The sequence below is a fragment of the Callithrix jacchus genome, chromosome 9 (genome assembly GCF_049354715.1).
Source record: "Callithrix jacchus isolate 240 chromosome 9, calJac240_pri, whole genome shotgun sequence".
Taxonomy (NCBI): Eukaryota; Metazoa; Chordata; class Mammalia; order Primates; family Cebidae; genus Callithrix; species Callithrix jacchus.
Genome location: NC_133510.1, coordinates 13410734 through 13434473, shown reverse-complemented (window position 1 = coordinate 13434473; position 23740 = coordinate 13410734). Strand labels below are relative to the sequence as shown.

The 23740-nt window shown below is 51.2% G+C and overlaps 1 protein-coding gene across 4 annotated transcripts in view; it reads left to right on the top strand.

Annotated features, from left to right (window-relative positions):
* SLC6A13 (solute carrier family 6 member 13) overlaps positions 1-19413 on the top strand; it is a 49015-nt gene extending 29602 nt beyond the window's left edge. For all 4 annotated transcript variants that reach the window (XM_078338335.1, XM_035255362.3, XM_035255359.3 and 1 more), the window contains 11 exons: positions 3099-3183; positions 3799-3931; positions 4752-4886; positions 12409-12512; positions 13534-13658; positions 15503-15615; positions 15925-16062; positions 16813-16915; positions 17411-17511; positions 18487-18657; positions 18965-19413. In XM_078338335.1, coding sequence (XP_078194461.1) covers positions 3099-3183; positions 3799-3931; positions 4752-4886; positions 12409-12512; positions 13534-13658; positions 15503-15615; positions 15925-16062; positions 16813-16915; positions 17411-17511; positions 18487-18657; positions 18965-19087 — 1331 coding nt within the window. In that variant the 3' untranslated portion in view covers positions 19088-19413. The remainder of the gene's footprint in view (positions 1-3098; positions 3184-3798; positions 3932-4751; positions 4887-12408; positions 12513-13533; positions 13659-15502; positions 15616-15924; positions 16063-16812; positions 16916-17410; positions 17512-18486; positions 18658-18964) is intronic.
* Positions 19414-23740: the final 4327 nt, after the last annotated feature.

Sequence of the window (23740 nt, the reverse complement as noted above, 5' to 3'; positions counted from 1 at the left end):
GAGCAGAGACGACACGGTTCCGCTTCGATTCTTGGCACATCCCGCTCTCCTTGTCCGAGTATCTTCCAGTGCTAGTCAACAAGGCTCTACCCCTTTGAAGTGGGCTAACCATGATTCTTTCTTGCTCAGATGAGTCACTCAGTTCTGAAGTGGAGTTTGAATACTTTACTTGCCAGGAAAAGCATTTTTGCATGGCGAGTGTGGCATTCTTTATCCTTTGTGACCTGGCTCCTGTCTATGTCATCACTTCACCGTCACCTCGCTCACCTTGTACCTTAGGCTCCCCTTCCAGGCACTTCTGTATGCATCACTGCCACTACCTCCATTCCCCCATTATTTTTCAAAGGGAAAGTAAACCTTGGGGGTACCTCCTCTGAACCCCAAGATTGCATTAGGTTCTTCTCAAATGCGTCTGGTGGCACCTGCACTGGTCCAGCCCTGCCACGCCACTTCCCTCACTTTCCGTCTGTTAACTTGGTTTCCCGCTAGTCAGCAAGACCTTGAGGGCAGGAAAGGTGTCTTCATCTCCATAGCCTCTGTGCCTAGCACAGTGCTGGCTCTATCATAAGCACTCAAAGATATTTACTGAATGAATCAAGATTTAAAGATCTGTTTTATTATAATTCGTCCGGGCGCACGGGCTCACGCCTATAATCCCCACGCTTTGGGAGGCCGAAGCTGGTGGGTCGCTTGAGCTCAGGACTTTGAGATCAGCTTGGACAAGACAGTGAAACCCCATCTCTGCTAAAAATACAAAAAATTTGCCAGGGGTGGTGGTGCATGCCTGTGGCCCTAGCTACTTGGGAGTCTGAGACAGGAGGATTGCTTGAGTCTGGGAGATGGAGGTTGCAGTGAGCCAAGATTATGCCACTACACTCAAGCCTGGGTAATAGAGAAACATTCGTCTCCAAAAAAATCTGTTTTATTATAATTCTTTAGCTATATATATATATTCTTTTATAATGTATTATAATTCTTTAGTTTTATATATATTCAGTAAACATAGATATTTTAAAAAATAAATAAAAAAGAAGACATTTATAATTCTTTAGCTATAGATATAGCTAAAGAATTTATTTATATATATTTATTATAATTTATATATACATTTATTATAACTCTTTAGCTATATATATTTATTTATATATAGCTATATTCTTTAGCTATATTTATTTTTATATATAGCTAAAGAATTATCATAAATGTATTCTTCCTTTTTATTGATTTATTTTTTAAAATATCTACGTTTACTGAAACCACCGTTGACAACCAGCTTGTCAGAAGTAAAGGTTTTATCCAGATCTCAGGGGGCTTCCTCTTGCAACAATGTTGTCAGGTCTTGGTGGTCCAGAGCCTTCTCTTCAGGGCATTATTAAGTCTGTCTTCCTCTGGATCGACTGAGGGTCTCTGGGACAATCCTGGGGCTGATTGAATACCTGAGTGTTATGCTTTAGCATTGCTGACATCTCTCCAGTGAGCCTGGTTTTACTCACAACTAGCATTTGAATTGCACAAGACACGCTGTGCAGCCAAGATGAGAGAGTGCTTTTCTGGGTGTGCTGGCCTGTCAAGGCAAGTGGATGGTTTAGTGGAGAGGGCACCCAGCTGGCCTTCAGTCACCCAACAGATATTTGTTGAGCTCCTGCTATATGCCAGGCTCTGTTCCAGGCACCGGGAATGTGGTAATAAATAAAAACAAAGACCCCACCCTCCTGGGGCTTTCATTGCGGTGATGGGAGGTAGATGTAAACAGAACAGGTGCAAGCGAAGTGTCCCGTTAGAAAGCAGCAGTATATGCTGTGCTAGAAGATGGTCTATGGAGGAAATAAAACAGGGACTGTGAGTTTTATGGGTGGGGTGGCAATTTTAAGTTGCATGGTCAGGAAGGGCCTTACTGAGATGCCTCTTGAGTAATGGTCTGTAGGAGGAGGGGGAACAAGTCATTGAGCTGGGGGACGAGAGCTCCAGGAAGAAGGAGCTGAGGTGGCACTGCGCCTGACACACCCAACGCGTGCAGGGAACAGGGTGAGTGTGTTGGAGCAGGTGGCTGCGGGGAATGGGGTGGGAATGGATCCAGCAGGGCCTTGGAGGTGATGAAAGGGTTGCAGCTTTTTTCTTCTAGTGGGATGGGAAACCCGTTGGAAGCTTTTAGCTGGGCGTGACCTAGAGTGATCTGAGGTTTACCAACATCGCCCCTGCTGCTGTATGGAGATTTCACAAGGGGAGCAGGGGTGGAATCTGAAGGGCAGGTAGGAGCCGGGAGCCTGCCCAGTAATCAGGGTGGTGGTAGTAGAGGTGACGAGAAACATCAGTTTAGAAATTTTGAAGGTGGAAACTAGATAATTTGCTGACTGGGTTCCAGCCTACACTTGTCATTCATGAGCAGATACAGGCCATTTCTAAGAAGATCCACTTTCTTCATGGGCACAATGGGGGAAACAGTATCTGTCTTAATATTTCCCGGATTATTGTATTGTATCAGTACCGTTTGTAAAACTCCAGAGTCACATACAAATAACGAAGAGCACTGTGTATCGAGCACTCTACCTCCATGTTTTCATTTCTCATCAATCCCACATAATGCATCTTACTTCTACATTTTAGAGATGAGGGCAGCAAAACACAGAGAGCTGAGTTATAACTTACCCACGACCACACAGTTCATACCCAGGGGGTTCAGCATTCAAGTCGGAGCTTTCCAGCCTGTGCTCTTGGCCACTCTGACACATCACTCCCCTAGAAGGCATTCTTATTATTCCTCGAAGGCAGTGACTTTGCATAGGGCACTTACCTAGAAATGTTAGCAATGCTTTGAAGTAGCTGGCCTGGTGAGCATCTCTCCTGGTGTCAACTAATCATGCCTGAGGAGAGTATATACCAAGCACCTATGCACCCACATGTCCAAGTGTGGGGGAGAGTGTGAGCTGCGTTTGTTGAGGTGATTATGTGTGGGAAGATGTTTTGTACAGATAACCTTAGCCCGGCTCCTGCCAAAAGACCTTCCTTCCCATGCGCTTAGAATTTCACCCACTCTCTAACTGAGTCATACGCTGGCTGATGATTTTTCTCTTTCTTTCCTCCTTGTGACTCATGGGTAGAACACTGTGTGGGGTTCCAGAAGACCAACGGCTCCCTGAATGGTACTTCTGAGAACGCCACCTCCCCTGTCATCGAGTTCTGGGAGTAAGTGAGGCCCCTTCTCCACCCAGTGCGGGCTATGTATTCAGAAGAAGGATGTGGGGAGGGGTTCACGCCAAGGTCACTCTCAGTGGACGGCAAGGGAAGAATTTCCACTAAGTGGCTTTTTTCTGTGGTGCCTGTGTTTGTGGTTATTGCAGGACTGGTTTCAGAGATGAGACTTTTGCAATTCTCCTGGGGTTGTGTCTGGCCTTCCTAGCCTGCACCCCTGCCCCATGCCAAAGAGTGTGTGTGCTCCCACTCCGCACTCCCTCCTCCCTGCGGATGCAAGTGTGTGGACTCTGACCCACCCCTCCCCCCAGGGCATGAGTCCTGCTGTCAAAAAGTCCTGAAACCCTGTTGGGAACAGAGGTGCCTGCACCTCCCTGCCCCGGCTGGGGACAAAGCACTCAGAGCAAACTTACCTGGAAGAGTCTCCATTGTCCACCTTTATGTCCACCTTCAGCTCTGGGCAAAGGGTGGCCTCATGGGTCCCAGTGAAGAGAGCAAAGGAGCCTTTGGACAAGAGCCTGGAGCCACAGCTCCTCTGTCCCAGGCACATGGGCCACATAACTGAGGCTGGCAGAGAAAGTAAGCCAGGTTCATCCCTTCTCTCCCCAGGCGGCGGGTCTTGAAGATCTCTGATGGGATCCAGCACCTGGGGGCCCTGCGCTGGGAGCTGGCCCTGTGCCTCCTGCTGGCCTGGGTCATCTGCTACTTCTGCATCTGGAAGGGGGTCAAGTCCACAGGCAAGGTTTGTGTGGGGAGCGCTTGCTCCTCCCATCCCAGGACTCCCTGCCCTCAATGGGGCTGTCACCCAGGACTTCTCTAAGCCGTGGCCCCATCAGGAATGGGAGGGGTGACCCAGGAAGGACTTGCTGCTGTCTTCTTTGATTCTGTGCCTCCCTTGGATTCACATACATCTGCTTTTCCGGACGTTCACTGGAAGACAGTGAGAAAGGCAGGAAGGACACCTCCAGGTCATTTGTTCTTGGAACTGACCATGTGTGTGGACACGTTGCAAAATGAACACAAGTCATGGTTCCCTAATTTATACAACAGATCTTTGGAAAAAGAGGTCCATGAAGACTCTTCATCTCAAAATGATTCTTAACCAACTCAAGAATTCCGGGGACTTTGCCCTGGAGCAAAGAGGGCATTCTGAATTCTTTCAAACTCTTGCCCTGGGGCCTCTCTTAATCTGGCTGCCTGGTTGTGCTAAGCTAGTAAGCTCTGTGAGGACAGGGGTCACATGTCACAAATCTTTTCATATCTGACAACCCTTGCCATGAATGCCAAGCACACTTGTTGGGAGAATGCCAAATGTCATTCAGTCACTCAACAAATATTTACTGAGTATGTGTCAGGGGAGGTGGGGGCTTAAAAGCTGGAGGAGGAAGGGAGGGTATAGGCTGTGGCTCAGGGCTAGGGGAGATGGAACCAAAGAGCTGCCAGAGAGCTGGGAGCAGGAGGAGCCCTCACTCCCTTGACCTTTCGAGGAGCTCCTGCCCTGCCTCCTGCTCCTGCCGCTGCCTCACTCACAAGCTCCTTGTCTCTCATTTCCCCGTGGCCAGGTGGTGTACTTCACAGCCACATTTCCTTACCTCATGCTGGTGGTCCTGTTAATTCGAGGGGTGACGCTGCCCGGGGCAGCCCAAGGAATTCAGTTTTACCTGTACCCAAACCTCACGCGTCTGTGGGATCCCCAGGTAAGAAGCCACAGACAGGCGCACTCATGTGACTCTGGGGGCACTTGAGCTCCAGGCTTTCCCTGTGCTCTAGTGGGGAACCCCTGCACCTAGCACTACCCTAGGGGGGGCCACGGTGGCCTCGGGGTACACCTTTCCTTCTCTAGACATCTGTTTGTTGCTGGAAAGGGATCCCAATCCAGACCCCAAAAGAGGGTTCTTGGACCTCATACAGGAAAGAATTTGGGGGGAGGAGTAGAATAAAGCAAAAGCAAGTTTATTAAGAGAGTAAAGGAGGCCAGCTGGGGTGGCTCACCCCGTAACCCAGCACTTTGGGAGGTTGAAGTGGGTGGATCATTTAATGTCAGGAGCTGGAGACCAGTCTGACCAACATGGTGAAACCCCACTTCTACTAAAAATACAAAAATTCGCCGGATGTAGTGGCAGGCACCTGTAGTCCCAGCTACTTGGGAGGCTGAGGCAGGAGAATCGCTTGAACCCAGGTGAAGGTTGCAGTGAGCTGAGATCATGCCACTGCACTCCAGCCTGGGCGACAGAGTGAGACTCTGTCTCAAAAAATAAAATAAAATAATAAAATAAAATAAAGGAATAAACAATGGCTATTCCATAGTCATAGCAGCCCCAGGGCTACTGGTTGCCCACTTTTATGGTTATTTCTTGATTATTTGTTAAACAAGGGGTGGTATTATTCATGAGTTTTCTGGGAAAGGTGTGGGCAATTCCCAAAACTGAGAGTTCCTCCCGTTTTTAGACCATATAGGTTAACTCCCTGATGTCCCATGGCATTTATAAACTGTCGTGGCTCTGGTGGGAGGGTCTTTCAGCATGCTAATGCATAATAATTTGCATATAATGAGTGGTGAGGAAGACTAGAGGTCACTGCCGTGGCCATCTTGGTTTGGGCAGGTTTTGGCCAGCTTCCTTACTGAAAGGTCTTTATGACCTGTATCTGTCATAAGATACAGTCTCATCCTGTGACTTAGAATGCCTGACCTCCTGGGAATGCAGCCCAGCGTGTCTCAGCTTTATTTTACCAGCCCCGATTCAAGTTGGAGTTGCTCTGGTTCAACCGCCTTTGACATGTTAGCAGCTGTTTGTGGTCATAAAGTGTGTGACACTGTCCCGTCTTGGGTTCACAGCTGCCAGGGAACCCAGGAAAATATTACTAGATAATATTTCTAGTAATATTTCTCAAGTGCCACAAGTGTCACTCACAGCCCTTATTCAAGGGTGTCCTTCTCCCATCCTCTCCCCACCTGCTTCCTGCATTTATCTCTTAGGATCTCATGTTCTACTGAGCTTCATCTCTAATTCTTACCCCTCAATCTGCCACCCAGTTCCCTCCCTCTGCCCATGTGACCCATGCCTAGATCCCAGCTTCCTGGCCCTGCCCTTAGCCAGCTGGGCTGGTGTCGTTTCTCTCTCAGTAGTCCAGAGGCTCTGGGTCCCCTTCATGGTCTTTCCTTCATGGTCTGCACTTCCTCTGCTACAGCCTGGCTTCTTTACTGCCCAGGTAGGGGGTGCTGTATTGCCAGCTAGAAGGGGCTTGGAAAGCAAGGTCTGGAATGGGCTGCTCCTGCTTCTGACAGGTCTCTTAACTAGCCATTTGAAAGCTGGCAAAGGCAGGCGGTTTTGAGGTCCCAAGGGTGGGTGGGGAAGCTCTGCCCCAGAGGCCCGGAGATGTTGTTACCTGGTTATGCCCCACCTCTGCCTCCTGGCTGCAGAGGCCACCCTCCTGGGGGAGTGAGTGTGCAACCTAGAGATCCTCCTCTTTCGCTGGAAGAGTTGCTCTGTGTCTGTGAAAGAAGTCCCAAGGAGACATGAGGGCGGCTGGCTCCCAGCACGTAGATGCTGGGATGGCTTTCCAAACATTTAAAAATGGTTGGGCCCCAATTATTCACTGACACTGCTGACAGGGAGCAAGAGGAAGGGGACGGGCACACTGAGGCTGGGAGCTCCATGCACACAGCGGCAGTGGCTCCCCCCGTGCAGAATGTCAGGCGATCCAGAGGCTGAACTGTTCTCAGGTTTTGATCCTTTCATCCTGAGCTATACTGGGGTGCTGTGGCTTCCAGAAGCAGCCAGACCACTGCGATTCGGAAACCTCCCTGCAGAGCCAGACCACTGCGATTCGGAAACCTCCCTGCAGAGTCAAGTAGCCCTGGTCCTGGGTGTTTCTCAGTCATCTTCTGGTGGGATAGGAGCTTCTCCTTCTCTTCTCCCATTTCTCAGACAGTATAGAGATACAGATTGCTACTGCCTCATGTCCATGCATGAGGGCTGCAGTCAGGCTTTGGAGCCAAACTGTAGAAGCACAGTGTGGGGGCGGGTCCTAGAAGGACCCCAGTGCATGTTCCTCATTGTAAGATGAGCACATTGTGGCCTAAGGTTGAGCAGCCAGTAATTATGGCAGACCAGGTATCTTTGTTTTGTGAATCATAAGCCCTTTGACTTATCTGGAACAAAGGGCTGTGTTAGACAGCAGGTGGCAAGCGGGAGTTGTAGGGGGAAGTTGAGTGGACGGGAGGCTTTGAAGGCCGGGTGAAGAGTTTGGCTTGGAGCCCCCACACAAGAGAGAGCCACTGCGGTTCTGGAGCAGCAGAGTTGGGAACCAGTGGCTAAGCTAAGAAGATCTTCTTTGTCTGCAGGGAGGCCAGAAAGGAAGGAGGCATGCTCAGGAAAGGTGACAGGCAGGTAGCTGGCCGAGAAAAAGGCCACAGGGGCTCAGTATTTCCACGACTGATTCATGGCTTTGTCGTGATCAGCGACTTACAGCTAACAACCAGGGAGTGCTCACTCTGCCCCTGACATTGTTAAGAGGTTTGCAGGCATGATTTCGGCAAATGCTCACAGCAGATCAATAGACACCCCCATTTTGTAGATTAGGAAATTAAGGCCTCGAGAGCTTAAAGCATTTATTTCATCCTCATACCTGCAACTGGGACCAGGTCCGAATGATGAGAAATCCCGTGCACTTTATGATCCACTCTTGGAGGAAGGTCTCTGGCTGCTCGCCTTTGTTTCCATCATAGCTCATTCATTCAGCAAAAACCTAAATGAATCTACTCCGAGCATCTACAGTGTGCCGGGCCTGTTCCAGGTGCTGTGTTTGGTATATAATAGCTTCCAGAAATCATCCAGAAGGTGGACCAGGTAGCCTTCATCTTCTGAGCATTAATGAGGCCATAATTCCCTGCCTGGGTGACTGCAGGGACAAAGACCTCTTTCACTCTGGACTCTGAGATAGCATTCTTTCCATTCCAGTCAGCTGTGGGCTGTGCAGGGAGCATCTGTCTGTCAAGTGCTTTGAGGCTGGGGGAAGGGGAATGGTTCAAATGCCAGGACTGGTCCTGAGCAGCCTTCTTCCCTGCCTGGTCCAAGTCTCATGCTGGAGCTCAGCCTTTGTTGCCCGTGAGCAAAGCAGCACCTGCAGGGTGGGGATGCTCTGCCAGAGCCCTAATTGAATCTGGTTGGCACTCCCCAGGAAGTGTGATCATTCTAACTGGCATTTGTCTGGCACTTGAGAAAGCTGCAAAATTTCTTCTCCCTGATACACAGACCAAACGCGTCTTTCTCTGCCAAACACTGAGGCCGGTTGCTGGGAGCCAGGCAGAGATGATGCAGTGCTCCCTCTTGTTTGCTCCCCTTCTTCTGCCAGGCTTGCTGTTTGGGGGGCAGGTTGCTGCCATGCCCAGTGTTCCCAGGCCCTGTCTCATCCCCCTGGGGAATGGCCACCCAGGGCTCTGCTGCAGTGTGTACTTTATTCAGACCGCTTGTTTCTTTCCCGGGAGCTGGCCCTGTGCCTTTTCCACTGCACTTTAGGAGATTGCTGAGGGGGGGATGGGAGGAGGGCATCCAAAGAGCCCTCCTGGAACATTTTTAATTCCTATGTTGGCTGGGCACGGCGGTGCATGCCTGTAATCCCAGCCCTTTGGGAGGCTGAGGCAGATGGATCACAAGGTCAAGAGAGCGAGACCATCCTGGCCAATATGGTGAAACCCCATCTCTACTAAAAATACAAAAATTAGCTGGGCGTGGTGGCGTGCACCTGTAGTCCCAGCTACTCAGGAGGCTGAGGCAGGAGAATGACTTGAACCCAGGAGGCAGAGATTGCAGTGGGCCGAGATCACATCACTGTACTCCAGCCTGGTGACAGAGCAAGGCTCCATCTCAAAAAAATTAATTAAATAAATAAATTCCTGTGTTAAACCATTCTAAGGAAAGGTTTGTATAGAGAGGAAGTTGAAATCACTGATTATTTTAGTACTGAAATCCAATCTATGCCACCTCATTATCATTGAAAGATGAATTGCTTTTCAAAATAATAGCAACAGCAAATAGTGGCCAAAGCTAACTTATTATGCGCTTCTTATTCACCAGGCCCTTTGCTGAGTGCTTGACACAGTTCAGCCCTGTGAGTTTGGGGTCAGTCTCATCTTGCAGATGAAGAAACAGAAGCTCAGGAAACGTAAGAAACTTGCCTAGAATCACAAAACTAGCATGTAGGGAAGCTGGGCTTTCATCTCAGGTAGTCTTTTGATGACTGCTGTCTTACTTACCATGATAGGTATTTCCCAAAGAATATGAATTACTTGAGAATTTTAAGAGCTGCTTTTTATTATTCTAGAAGATGAGACAGGGAACTAATGTTTATTTATGTATTAGGCATTTTACACACATTAGTTTTTTTATTATACCCATTTTCCTGATGAGAAAAGGGAGGTTAAGTGGCTTGTCTAAGGTCACATAGCTGGTAATTAATAAAGTCAGGATTGAGACCAGTTTAATGTAGCTTCAAAGCCTGTACTTTTCCATTACACAACATTGCCTTCCTAAAAATAGCAGATAGAGATTAATAATCCTGGGGGTTGGACTTGAGGCTGAAAACATCTTTCCTGGACCCTCTAGAGTCCTCCTCCTCTTTCCCCAAAGACCTCTTTTACCTGTGCTCCACCGAGAATTTTTCACACTTATTTTTCCCTTGGTTGGCCTTCTGCCCCAGCCAAAGACGTGTCAGAGCTTTGTTCTAGAAACCAGGGCTCCGAGAATGGGCAGGGAGTGGCTGCCTGTGGTGGGAACAGAACAGCTTGCTCTGCTTGTCCCTCAGCCCCGCTTCTGACCCTGTTCCTTTCCCCGTCCCAGCAGGCTTGTCGGGCAGCAGCTGTGTGGGGAGCTGGGGCTTGCCAAGCTCCCAGCGAGGGGGCTTTGGTCAAAGGCTTTGGTCAAAAAGCGCATTGACCCCTGCGCTCTGGGTTTTCAGCCCTCCTGCTGCATTTTCCTCGGTTCTCTTTAACCTCTCCCCAACTCAGTCTTCATCTGACCCCACTTCTACCTCCCACCCCCGCCAAGGCATGGTGAACAGCCAAGTCACGATTTCTCTTATTATTCCTTCTGAAGCACAAGTTCACAACACTGCCCATCACAGGTGTGTGCCCCTGCCTGCGTGTGGGCAGCTGCAGTGGCTTTCCTTGGTGACTTGTGGCCCACTCTGCACCCAGTGCACTGTCAGGCCTGGGAGCGAATGTCCAGGGCAGGAGGCTCCCAGGCCACATCCCGAATGGCCTGTTTGGTAGGGGACACCCGACCTCATGAAGGGGCAGTACCTGTGGGTCTCAGGAGAGCTTCATTGGTCCCGAGCCCTTACACCTCTGACCCTGGGGAAGCACCTTCAACACCTTCTCTACAGCTCAGGGCCACAGGTCCCGCTCTTGAAGCTGCCAATAACAGCTGGCAAAGCAGGAATGAGATAGAATGGAGAGACTTTCATGCCAAAGTCAGTGAGTTTTCCTGAGATGATTACCTTTGCAGGCTCAGTGTGGCAGAGTTTTAGAAGAGAAAAAGATTTGGAACATCTTGAAGGAGGAGACTGGCCAAGGCATCTTCTCAAACTTGGCGTGGCATCGCACTGAAATTTTTTTTAAAATTACTACTGAGAGAAGTGAGACACTGAAATTTGCAAGCACTCCCCTTGCCTGTCCTCAGGGTTTGTCTCATTCCCACCCTTTCCTTCTCTAGCATTTCATTCCCACCATTTATTTCTCTGTGTGATTTCCTCACTGGCTCCAGCTCCTCCGAATCTTCCTCTGTGCTTCTTGCTGCTAATCCTTTGTCCCTGGTGGCGCCTCCTGTCTTGGGACAGGATTCCCTGGAACTCAAGAATGGGAGGCTGCAGACATTCTCCCTTCCGCCACTGTCTTACCTGCTCTGTCCCTGGCTCTGCACAATGGAAACACTACTCAAGGATGGGTGCCCTGGGTGTACCCCTGATGCCTGCTCTCAAGGGCCAGAGGACAGTGTCCCCTACCTGGTGATCATTAGAATCACCCAGGAAGCTCCGAAAGGATACAAGCTCAGGGTTCTCCTTCAGGCCTAGGGATTCAGTGTCTCAACTGGGGATGCTGGCTGAGGAATGAGCACGATTCTGAGGTGGTTAGCCTACCGATGGGTCCCTTGGGCCCCTACACTGCTGAGGAATGTGGCCACTTTGGGAGGGGTGAGTGTGAAAGGAGAGAGCAAGGGGTAGGGGCTGAGGGTGGTGGCCCTGCCTAGGGAGACAGGCAAAGATTGGGAAGGGACTGAGGAATTGGAGGCCTGATGTTAGCAGAAGGGAGCAGTGAAAGGATAGAGGGTTTTATGGAAAGCAGGGGCCTGCTTGGGGGGTAATGGAACAAGGCTGAGCAAAAGACATGAACAGGTCATCTGGCGCCCTTTCCCTTAGGAACACAGGCACGTGAGGAACACCTGCTTGGATGTCTATATCCATAGTGGGATGCTCCCTGGCGGTTCTCACGTCGCCAGAGACAGGGGCGCCTGGGGAGGGCTCTGCAGAGCCGCAGGATCGCTCGGTCCTGCTGCCTTGATGTTCTTTCTGTCGGGGATGTTATTCTAGCTGTTATATCTAAATCATAACATGCGCCAGCTGGGCCAGCCAGCTGAGATAATAACAACCACAGAGAACCCTGTGTTTAGCCGGACAGTGATTTTCCCCTCCCGAGGAGTACAAAGCCTTTCAGAGGTGTTTCTGTTCATCCTCTTGCCTTTTTATGAGCTGAGAATTTCTCTCCCTGTCTTCAGACAGAGGGTGCTGAGACGTGAGGGGCAAAGCTACGTTACTGGTGGTGGCCCTGATACTAAGGACAGTGTTTCTGGATTCCTTCCACACTGGTCCTAGGAAGAAGTTGGGGCAGAACCTAGGATGAAAACCTGACAGGAGACCTAGCGTTGGCCTGGAGCCCTGTCCCACCCTCCTGCATGCTTCCACCATGGGTCTTTTAGTTTTTTTGATTTTCTTTGAATGCCTGATGTCTGTTCTATCCTAATAGTGCCCAAGAAACTTCAGGTCAGAGTCCAGGGAGTAGAGCCCGCTGGGTGAGCAGGGGGAGCAGGATGCCAGCGCTGGCTGTGAACAGCTTTCTCACCATCCTTAGCCAGCGTCTGGCCCAGCCGCATGCCTGCGTCCTCCTGTGGTTCAAATGGCCTGGCTTTCCTGGGAATTCAACTTTCTTGCCTTTTCCCTTTGTAGGTGTGGATGGATGCGGGCACCCAGATCTTCTTCTCTTTCGCCATCTGTCTTGGGTGCCTGACAGCCCTGGGCAGCTACAACAAATACCACAACAACTGCTACAGGTGATTGGGGGCGTGGGGCCTGGCCACACACCTGCATCTCTCAACTGTCCCTCCAGCCACGCTAGATGAGGGGTGAGTTGGAGGGTGCATTAGCTCCTGCATTTGTCCCCCTGCCTACACCCCCATTTCCAACACCCCAGAGCTACCAGGAGCTGCAAGGAGCCAACTGCAAGATGGGCAGAGACTTGCATCGGAAAGGGTGGGATAGTTGTGATTGGCTGGGAGACCACAGCAGGAGGACCCGGCCTCCTGCCTGATGTAGAGGTTAGTGAGCTCAGGATGCCGGGTAAGCAAGCCTGAGAAGCACAACAGGTCCTTGAATAATGGACCTGTTTCCTTATACCTTTGATGAGAAAAAGAAACCGGTTTCAATAGAGGTTGTTTTGCTTAAAATTGCAATTTGCAAGAATGCATCGATGATGTTAAGTGAGGTCCTACTGGGATTAGCAACGTCATGCATTGCACCCCGGTCTCTGTCCTGAAAACGTTGAATCCTTACTCGTTTTTCACACCATCTCCCTCACTTCACATCCTATCCCAGTTGTTCTCCCCTTGCCTACCTGGTTTGTGCTCAGAGAATTTAAGACAATTTTAATAGGAGCTAAAAAGCAGCTGAAATGAAATCACATTGTGCATTTCAAAATCAAATTTAGGTGACTAAGAGTTATATGTTGTTTGGGATTACCCATGTCTCTACCCCTGTGTTAGCATGCCAAATGGGATGATGGCAGAGTGGTCCTGTCCCATGAGGTGTGGACCAATATGGCAGACAGGGGTGGCTGTCACATCTAGATTCACGTTTTACTTCCCTGGAGCCTCATTCTTGATTTATTTCATGTCTGGGCTGGTGGGGCCAAGGGGTGTTGGAGCAGAGCCAGTGCTTTGCCTAGTCCTCTGAATTCTGCCAGGCAGCCCTGCTCCAGCTTCCGTGAAGGGGCTGTGCTTCCAGACAGGAAGCGGGTGAGGTTGCAGCCCTGTTCTGATCCTGCCCTTCCACCCTCTCCTCACCCCTGCCCCACAGGGACTGCATTGCCCTCTGCTTCCTCAACAGCGGCACCAGCTTTGTGGCCGGGTTTGCCATCTTCTCCATTCTGGGCTTCATGTCGCAGGAGCAGGGGGTGCCCATTTCTGAGGTGGCCGAGTCAGGTGAGTGTTAGTGGAGAGGTCTGGAGGCAGTGAGCCTGGGTCACACCTCTGGCAGCCAGGGTCCAGAGGCGTTCCTATTGTGTCACCTATACTCTGGGTGCGCTATGGCCACCATTCAGTGGATGCGTTCTGGGAAGGCTTGGGGGAGAATTGAAACAGTCATTCCAGCTTAATTTAAAGAGTCAGCGTAGAGTGAACATTTTTCTTCCCACCCTTGGATTCCAGTTCCTTACCCTGGAGGCAGCCAGTGTTATCTATTTCAGGTTTATCCTTCCAGAAACAGTTTAGACATATATGAGAAAAATGCATATACAGACATATACTTGCAATACGTAGTAGTATTTCTATTTCCTGCCTTCTTCTTAAAAAGCAAATGATAGCATCCTATTTACACTGTTCTGCACCTGGCCTCATTTTGTTCACTTTAAAATGCATCCAAGGAGGCGTTTCTCTCAGCATATGGAGTTTCCTCATTTTGCAAGTGACTGCCTTTCCTCCACGCGGTGCTGTTGTTGCCCGATCTGGATAAGCTGTGCAGTGTTTCTCTTGCTCGATCACTCTTAATGAGATGATTTCTTCCCATGGCATTCAGAAGCACGTCTGGGCCACACAGGATGCCAAGCTCTGGGCAGTGGATGTCTCCAGTTCTCATTAAGAAGGATAGCCTCTCTCTCTCTCTCTCTCTCTCTTTTTTTGCTTTTTTAATTTTTTTGAGACAGAGTCTTGCTCTGTCGCCCAGGTTGGAGTGCAATGACATAATCTTGGCTCACTGCAACCTCTGCCTCCTGGTTCAAGTGATTCTTGAAGTGATTCTTGTGACTCAGCCTCCTGAGTAGCTGGAATTACAGGTGTGTGCTACCATGCCCAGCTAATTTTTGTATTTTTAGTAGAGGCAGGTTTCCACCCTGTTGGCCAGGCTGGTCTTGAACCCCTGGCCTCAAGTGATCCACCCGTCTCAGCCTCCCAAAGTGCTAGGATTATAGGCGTGAGCTGCCATGCCTGGCCCATGTCTACTTTCTTTAAGTGTTTACTGTATGCCAGGCTCTGGGTGAGGCACTCTGCTTGTACCATGCAATGGAAACCTGCGGGGCAGGCCCTGCACAACCCCCACCCCAGCAATGTGGGAGCAAAAGACCTCTAAGGTCACAGCCATGCTCTTCATTTTTCTGAGGAAACTTCCCATGGGCAGACTCAGGCTCTATCATGTGCATTTTTTCCTGTGATGTGAGTCAGCTGAGATTAACGTTCATGTGCTGTGAGGATGTGTGTCAACAGCATTCTGAAATCAGTGCCAGGGTACTCATTGTAGGGTGATAGAAAGGGCTCCAGGTGCAGAGGTGGTAAACTGGAGGCCCCAGGCCAAATCCGGCCTTAGAGCAATTTTCTTTGGTGCCGTCTACATTCGTTACAAATACAAAAAACATTTCTAGCAGCTGGGGCGTGATGGCTCCACTTCTCACCAGGCCCTACCACCTCCTGGTGTTTTACACTGGGTCTGCTTCACAGATTTCTATGGCCTGCTGGCTTCTGAGCTCATTCTAGACTTGAACCCTCAGGTCTGTGCCATAGATCTGGAGTCCCCTTAGACTCGCAGTCCTTTACACCTACCGTCTCTAGATTCTGTTCTTGCCAATGAGAATACAGTGAGAGGTACCTTGGAAATCTGACAACCAGGTAGAGGTTGGGTTGGCTTCTCCCGGGTGAGGGCGGTGGTGGTGATAGTAACTTCGGGGTGAATTGTCCTATAGCTTCTGTTATTCCATAGCCCCACACTGAGAAGCCATGGGTCACATGTGGCTGGAGTGGCGGGGCACTGGCCCGTGTTCCTCTGCTCCTTGCCATAGGTCCTGGTCTGGCTTTCATCGCCTACCCGCGGGCTGTGGTGATGCTGCCATTCTCTCCTCTCTGGGCCTGCTGTTTCTTCTTCATGGTTGTTCTCCTGGGACTGGATAGCCAGGTATCAAGAGGCAGCCACTCAGAGGCTGAGAGATGCTCGGGAGGGGGAGCAGTGGGCATGTGGTTGAGTTTTATGCCCCAAAGGCCCTTAAAACAGCTGGGGACTGGGTGAATGTCAGAAGTGGAGGCCCTTTTGGGGACACAGGGGAGCTTGAGGGTGAGTCCAGACCTAACCAGGCAAGGACAATAGCTCTGGAGACCTGAGACAGTGAGACTGGCAGGGCTGACCCTGGGAATGAGAAGTCAGCGCTCGTGGATGGGGCATCTCGGGAGTTCTCCTTCCCTCCAATCCCTTTGCCCTGTTGTCCAGTTTGTGTGCGTAGAAAGCCTGGTGACTGCGCTGGTGGACATGTACCCCCGCATGTTTCGCAAGAAGAACCGGAGAGAAGTCCTCATCCTTGCAGTGTCTGTCATCTCCTTCCTTGTGGGGCTGGTCATGCTCACAGAGGTGAGGGCCTGGGGGAGGGAGAGGCTGGGGAGGAGGAGCCAAGTGATGGCTGCCACCTGTCAGTGAGGCGGGTACCGAGGTTTTGGGACAGGGCAGGTCGTCTGGGCTTCCGGGCACGAGGACTCCCTGTTTTCCCACCCCAGGAACAACAAAGTAGGTAGGTCTCTCCTCTGGCCTTTGGGCATAGGCCACCCACCTCCAGGGATGGTGAGGAGCCATTTGGCTTCACAGTAAGTGAAGAAGTATGCAAAGCACTGCATTGTGTGAAGCCGCCTCTCCAGCAAGATCTGGTGATTTCCCAGGCAGCCGAACTGAGTTCTCTGTACAAACTTCAAAGCAAGAAAAGGAGCCCTGGGGCTGGGTAACATTCGGAGTGCTGTCTCAAGGGAGAGGGAGGGAGATGGAGCTTGTCAGCTTGACCATGTCAATGACAGCCCTAATCTTGATTCTTTCCCCAGTGTATGCTCTACGTCTTGGCCTTTGGGGCCAGTCCCTAAGTGTTTTCAGAGATAACCTAACAATAGCTGTCTTATTTCATCTTCTGTCCCAAAACAATAATAAAAATAATTAGTGTCTCTTATCTGCCTAGTGCTTTATGGCTTACAAATTACTTCTCTTTTATGATCTGTCTCCTGTGGTCCTCATCAGCTGTGCTCTGTGCCCCCGCGGTGTGAAACTAAAGGGGACAGGAGTGAATCTGTTGGTTTCCACTGGATAAAGTTCTGTTTAAAGTACTCTCCTCCCATGCAGGGCGGCATGTACGTGTTCCAGCTCTTTGACTACTACGCCGCCAGCGGCATGTGCCTCCTGTTCGTGGCCATCTTTGAGTCCCTCTGTGTGGCTTGGGTTTACGGTGAGTGACTCCTCCCCTAGGTCCCGGCATTCTCCTCTTGTCTAAGGGTCTCGGGGCCCTTAGACAAGAAACAGACATCTCCTGCTCACACTTGCCTTTTCCCGGGCTGCCTCCTGCTCATCCTCAAAAATCTTGCAAATCCTAAGTTGCTGCTGTTGGAAGGCCCTCCAGAAGCGCCTGGCCCACAGTCTTGGTTATAGCTACACCCAGACCACCTCAGGTGGGCCCATATCCTGCCCTGTCCAAATGTTCTCAGCTTTTGACAGCCTCAATTGTCAGGAAGTAACGGCCTGTAACCCAGGCCAAGCCCTGCCGGCTGCTGTTGATGCCTATGAGAGCCAGGGAAGAGCTTTCTCTCAGCCACCATTTCAACAGACAGCTGTGATGTCACCCCTTTGTGGGTCTCTGCCCCTTCTGGTCTGCACATGACCCCATCCTGATGTTCTGGGTGCGGAAGAATGACTTTCTCCCCCTTCCTTTTTTTCTGCATGGCAGGAGCCAGGCGCTTCTACGACAACATCGAAGACATGATTGGCTACAGGCCGTGGCCGCTTATCAAATATTGTTGGCTCTTCGTCACACCAGCTGTGTGCACAGTAAGATCATCTCAGGGACGAAGCCGGACAAAGGCAGGGAGACATGGGGGCTAGCAGGGTAAAGAAGCCGTTAGCCCTGCAATGGACGTCTCCCTAGGAACTGGAAATTATCTTAGATTTTCACTCATCCTCCTTTTGGATTCTAGAAAACTACAGCAAGATAGATTCTTCCTTTCCATTTCACAGAAGGATAAACTGGGGTCCAGAGCTGTCAAACGGTTTGACCAACACCACAGTGTGAGTCTAATGTCACAGGCCAGGACTGAAGCCCGGGTAGATTGGGCTGCTCAGAATAACACTAATAGCCACAGCAGTCATCATGGCAGCCGGTACAGAGCACTTCCTTCGTGCTGGGCATGAGGTGTTTTAACATGTATTAACTCACTTAATCCTCACAAGAGCCCCATAAAGTGAGTGCTGTTGTTACACTGGTGTTACAGATGAAACTGAGGTTGAAGAGATTGTTAAGCCACTTGCCCAAGCTAGAAAGTTGCAGAGAACTGGGATTCAAACCCATGCAACCTAGCTCCAGAGTCTGAGCCTGCAGCCACAACGTGCAGCTTCCTTTGGCTTTATCTCTTTGTGTCAGCTGTTCCTGAGTCCCCACTGTGCATAGGACATAACTGAGGAGCAGAGGGAGAACGAGGCATGGCCTCTACCTTGGAGGCACTCATGGTGCAGGGAAGGCAGCAAATACCCTACAGCGTGCAGTAGGCATATGATCGCACCCTAACTGGGCGTCAGCTGCATGCAGAGGTGCCCAGGGGTACAGGGGCCCTGGAGTGATGGTATACTGCTGGAAGGCGTGGGTTTTGGGCAGAGTGTGGATGGAGAAGATTGGAGGCTGATTGGCCCAGAATAGCCTAGAGGTGAATCCAGGCTTGGAGTGTGGTTTCTGCCAGGCTGCTGGGGAAGGGGGAGCTGAGGGCACAGGGACCCCGCCCCCCAATCTCTTTCTCATCTGCTCTCCCCCAGGCCACCTTCCTCTTCTCCCTGATCAAGTACACTCCGCTGACCTACAACAAGAAGTACACGTACCCATGGTGGGGCGATGCCCTGGGCTGGCTCCTGGCTCTGTCCTCCATGATCTGCATTCCTGCCTGGAGCCTCTACAGACTCGGCACCCTCAAGGGCCCCTTCAGAGAGGTAGGGCTTTTGTGGGCAGGAGAGCAACCAGAGGGGCTGGGAGCCTTCATAGGTGCCAACATGTGGGCTGCCAGCCAGGGTGCCCACAGTTGTATGGAGAGGTCAGTGGGCCTGGCCTGGGTGTCAGGGAGCAATAGAGAGGCTGCTGAGAAGTCTCAGGAAGAGACAGGGTGACTCCCAGGCATGCACTGTGGTGACAAGGAAGGCAGGTTTGTGTGTGGGGAGGTGGGTAGATGTTGGTGATGAGGGAAGCTGGCAGACCCGCCCCTGCTCTGCCACCTGACAGCCACCTCCACTCTCCCTGCAGAGAATCCGTCAGCTTGTGTGCCCAGCTGAGGACCTACCCCAGTGGAACCCAGCAGGACCCTCGGCTCCCGCCACCCCCAGGACCTCACTGCTCAGACTCACAGAGCTAGAGTCTCACTGCTAAGGGGCAGGCCCTCGGATGGTGCTTGTGAGCCTGGCCATGGGGACAGCTGCAGAGGGGACAGTGCAGAAGCAGCCTGTGTGCTTCCTTGCCCCTCACCTGGAGTGGATAAGACAACAGGGTATTTTGGAATCCACCTGCTGAGCTGGGCGCCTCCTACTCCAACATTTCTGCTCAGGGGTGGTTGAACAGATGTGAAAGGCCAGTGCCAAGAGTGTCCCTCTGAGACCCTTGGGAGGTCGGGTGGGGGCTGGTGGGTGGGGCGAGACTGTTCCTGGCTTTGGGCCCTCTCACCCTTCATTCCATTAAATCCACATTCTTCCCACTGACTGCTGGTGCTTCCGTCTGGTTTCTGCCCCTCTGCCTGTCTGCCTTGACCCTTCCCCATGTTACAGTTGTGGCTTTAGGACCCTGCACCTCCTCATCCTGCCCTCCCCCACTGATTCTCCCTGGGGCCCACTCAGCACAGTGATGGGGGATGCCGGTGGTGGGTCCACACTGAGAGCCTCCATCATCAGGCATCTGGACCAGAGGAGGCTGCCCCGCCTCTCTCCATGCGTCCCCAGCTTCGTTCCTTCTCCTTTGCCCTTTTGAATGAGAAAGGAAATTGAGGGACACGTGAAGGAGACCTGAGTCCTAGCCAAAGGAAATGGAAAGGCTAGCGGCAGCTTCTTCCTGCCCACTTTCTCGGCTCTGTCCTCGCCTGCCCCCAGTGGCCAAAACTGTGCTTGTGTGTGCCCACCAAGGCCGGGTGTGGGGGACGCGAGAGAGGACCAGTTGTGACTGCAGCCCCCAAGGCGGCTGGTGCGGGCAGCCTTGGCAGAGGAGGGCACTCCTGGCTCAGCCAGCAGAGGGATGCCACTTCCTCAGCACCAGTTTGCTCTTCTGAGGATAGGAGACACCAGATGCCTGGGCACCACCAGATGCAGCCACGAGGGGGTGGTACTGCCATGGCCACAGATCTACTTGTCAGGGCCTGAGCTGCAGGGAGGAGCTCTTAGGGTGAGGCTGCAAAGAGGATCCAGGTGGAAGGAAGTCCCTCCCCCCTCAGGATCAGTAGGGATAGGGGGCCCCCCCGAGGGTCCCACAGGTGTGTCTCTGCAGCCTTACCTCTGGGTATGGGCATGGAGCTGGGGCCCATGTATTTCTGGCTGTTGCTGTGTGTGTGTTTTTGGAAGTGGCTGAACACACAGCTGCATCTCTCCCTGCCTATGTGCAGGCTTGGGCGTCTGCCCATGTGCCCACCTTTGTTCAGATGGGTCTCCTGGTGCTGCCCCTGGCATCCTGTGATTCTTAGAGCTGCAGTCTAAGGGTGCACAGGCTTCCCTGAGTGATCTTAGCTTTTCACATGTCCATTAGTGGAAAAATGTGCTGAAATATTTTCTAGTCTTCAATTTTTGACTTTTTGTCATTGGAAGAGTTGGGGAAGATTAACGACAGCAGTCCTACTGTGTGTCAGCCCTGGCTGCGCCTTCCTGGAGAATGACTGCTTGGGCATTCCCTGAGGGTGCCGGGCTCAATCTCGGTTTCACTGGGGGAGAAATACATCTGCTGGAGAGGCAGGCTGGAACTCGAGGTGCTCCCAGCCCGGCAGCTCCACCATCGGGCACTGTTGACAGAACACCTCCTGCATGGTGCTGCGCTGTGCTCCTGATACGCCCGGAGCAAAAACAGATACAATTTCTTAAACAATGAGTGACAGATACAGTGACAGAAAAGAGCAAAGAGCTGTGGAAAATACTGGCTGGGGCCTCATGGTGCAGGTTGGGTTCTACGGGTGTAATGCCTGTCTCTCTACCCATCCATCTGACCAAAGTTGCCAGAACCACGAGCCTCAGCGGGAAGGTGGATATGCAGTAATGGTGATTCCAGTCACATCTAGGAGCTTCCTGATGGCAGAACATGGTGCGAAAGTCACCTATTAGTGTCAGAATCAGGAGGTGTGGTTCCAGAACTTGCTGTGTGTCTTTGTGCAGTCACTTGGAATTCAGGTTCTTTGCTTTGCAGTTGCAGACGATGCTATGCACTCCTTCTACAGACAGGCTTGCTGTCGGGCTCAAAGGAGGTAATGGGTGTGAGATCCTTTGAGTCGCTCGGTGCCACATGATGTGAGCTCATCACACTAGAGATGGTTGAGGGGTGAGGCTCTAACAGCACAGGTGGGGCTGGCAGGCAGAGATGTGAGAATGTTGCTGCCTTGGGTCAGGGGTCAGGGTTGAGGGGAGGAAGCAGGAGTACCTCAACCTTAGCCAATGGGCCTGAAGAGATGGGCTGCTGAGTCAGTGCCACCTGCTTCCCCAGCCTGGAAGGGTGGGCCCTGTATCTTGCAGTTCCCAGAGGAGAATGCCCAAGCAGTCGTTCTCCAGGAAGGGGCAGCCAGGGCTGACACACAGTAGGACTGCTGTCATTAAGAGAAGGAAGGGAGCCTTCTCTTATCTGGAGACCACACCTGTTAGAGAAGAAAGGACGGCAGTGAGAGCCTGGAGGCAAGCTGAACAGGGAGAGCAGAAGCAGAGGTAGCAAGAGAGTTGTAGACTCTACCCAGGTCTGTGGGGAAGCAGCTTGTTAGGCACTGAGCCCACCAGGCTGCATGGGGCCTCAGCCCTTGCCACATGGACACCCAGGTCTCAGATCCATACATGGGCATGCAGGCACAGCCCCTCTGTAGTCTCAGAGACATGTGCACATGTGCAAACTCAGAGACACCACAGCCAGCTGAGCATGCTTCTTTAGAGGGGCTTACAGGCCTGGCTTGGATCCTGTACCTTTTACTACTAACTGTGTGACCTTGGGCAAGTTCACCTCTCTGATCCTTAGTTTTCTCCTCCATAAAACAGGAATAGTTCTACTCTCATCAGTGTTGTTAGACTCCAGCAGATGCTAGAGGGACAGCTGCCCTGGGGACCCATTCAGACAGATCCATCCTATTTCCCATAGCCCCAGCCCCACCACATGGGGCTGTCAGCATCACAGCAAAGCTCAGGAAGAGTTTAGAGACATCCTTGCGGTCTCCAGCCTCAAGACTAGGTTGCACTGGTTTCCAGGAAGGAGATCACACATTTATTGAGCTAAGTATTTTTACTAGGAGGCAAGGGAGAGGTAGGCCTAAAATAAACCTGTGTCCTGTGGCCTAAGGGTGCTCCTCTGCACAGCAGCATTGTCCAAGACAAGCAGGACCTGAGTCATCCAAGCCTTCTGATTCTGGGAAAACTGTAATTATTTTTCCCCCTTCAAGTTGCATCCATCCATCCATCCTCCATCCATCTTCCATCATCCATCCATCCATCATCCATCCATGCATCATCCATCCATGCATCATCCATCCATCCATCCATCCATCCATCCATCCATCCATCATCCATCCATCCATTCATTCGGCCCTCCATCCATCCATCCTCCATCCCTCCATCCATCCATCCTCCATACCTCCATCCATCCATGCTCCATCCATCCATCCTCCATCCAACCATCTATCCATTCATCCATCCATCTTCCATCCAATAAACACCGAGTGCCTATTCTAAGGCATCATTGTATTATATGATAGAGGCAGAAATAAAGAATTATGAAATGAGACCCCTGCCCTATAGATATTCATGGTCAGGGGAACAGTATGCTTCAGTGAAACTAGCATAGATTTTTGGAGCCAAGAGGCCCAGGTTCAAATCCCAGCACCATCATTTGCTTATGCATGGCTTTAGGACAAATCACTTATCTTCTATTCGTTCACCTGTCTTCTGTCTGTAAAATGGGGCTAATAATTTTGACATTTCAAGATTCTTAAGGTGATAAAATGAGGTAACACGTAAAACTCCCTGTCTGAGTTAGATGCTCAGGAAGTAAGTCCTATTCCAGGTCTTCTAAAAGTATGCCTGGGGTTAGAAGATGAGGGTGGGGAGAACATGCTGTGGTGTCCAGTGGTCCTACTGCAGCCAGGTAACAGATTCATCTAGCCGCCTGTCATCTTCACTCTCCTCAGTGTGGAAATAACCCGGTCTCGGCTAGGCTTTCCAGGATGCCTATCATTTGCAAAGATGAGGGTCTCTGGCCTCAGGAGCTGACTAACTGGTCTGAATACCAAGTGGATCTTGGGGGCTAGGAGAATTGGAGTGAACTTGAGTAAGGAAGGGCTCAACATGAAGATGGTGTGAATAAGGCCAAGGGCAGTCTGATAAAAACAGGAAGGGACAAGGTAGCTCTTTTCGGGGAAAGTCCAACTGCACTCCCTGGGTCAGGCCAACCAGGCAGCTGTCCTCCAACAAGGTGGAGGAGAAGTGACAGACTGCTGGGCTGTTGCAGCTCACCCTTACAGAAAGCATGTCACTGTAGGCACGAAATATAATTTTTGAGGGAATCAACAAGGAAATTCACCCTCTTGGCCAGCCTGATCCTCCCCTCTTTCTCCTCTTTATTGGGAGGCTTGTGTTTCATTCTGGAGTAGCAGCAGCTAGGTGATCTCATGGACTTGGATCTCCCCTCTGCGAGCTCTGTAGTCAATCCACCGAGGACCTGACATGCAGGGACAGGTCACACCTGAGCACCAGGGTAGCTCAAGTATGGATCTGGCTGGGCCGTGTCCTACTGTGCCACAGCTGACCTCCAGCCTGGCTTCTGGCTTCACAGAGGCAATGGGTCTGAGAACTGAGACCTCCTCTG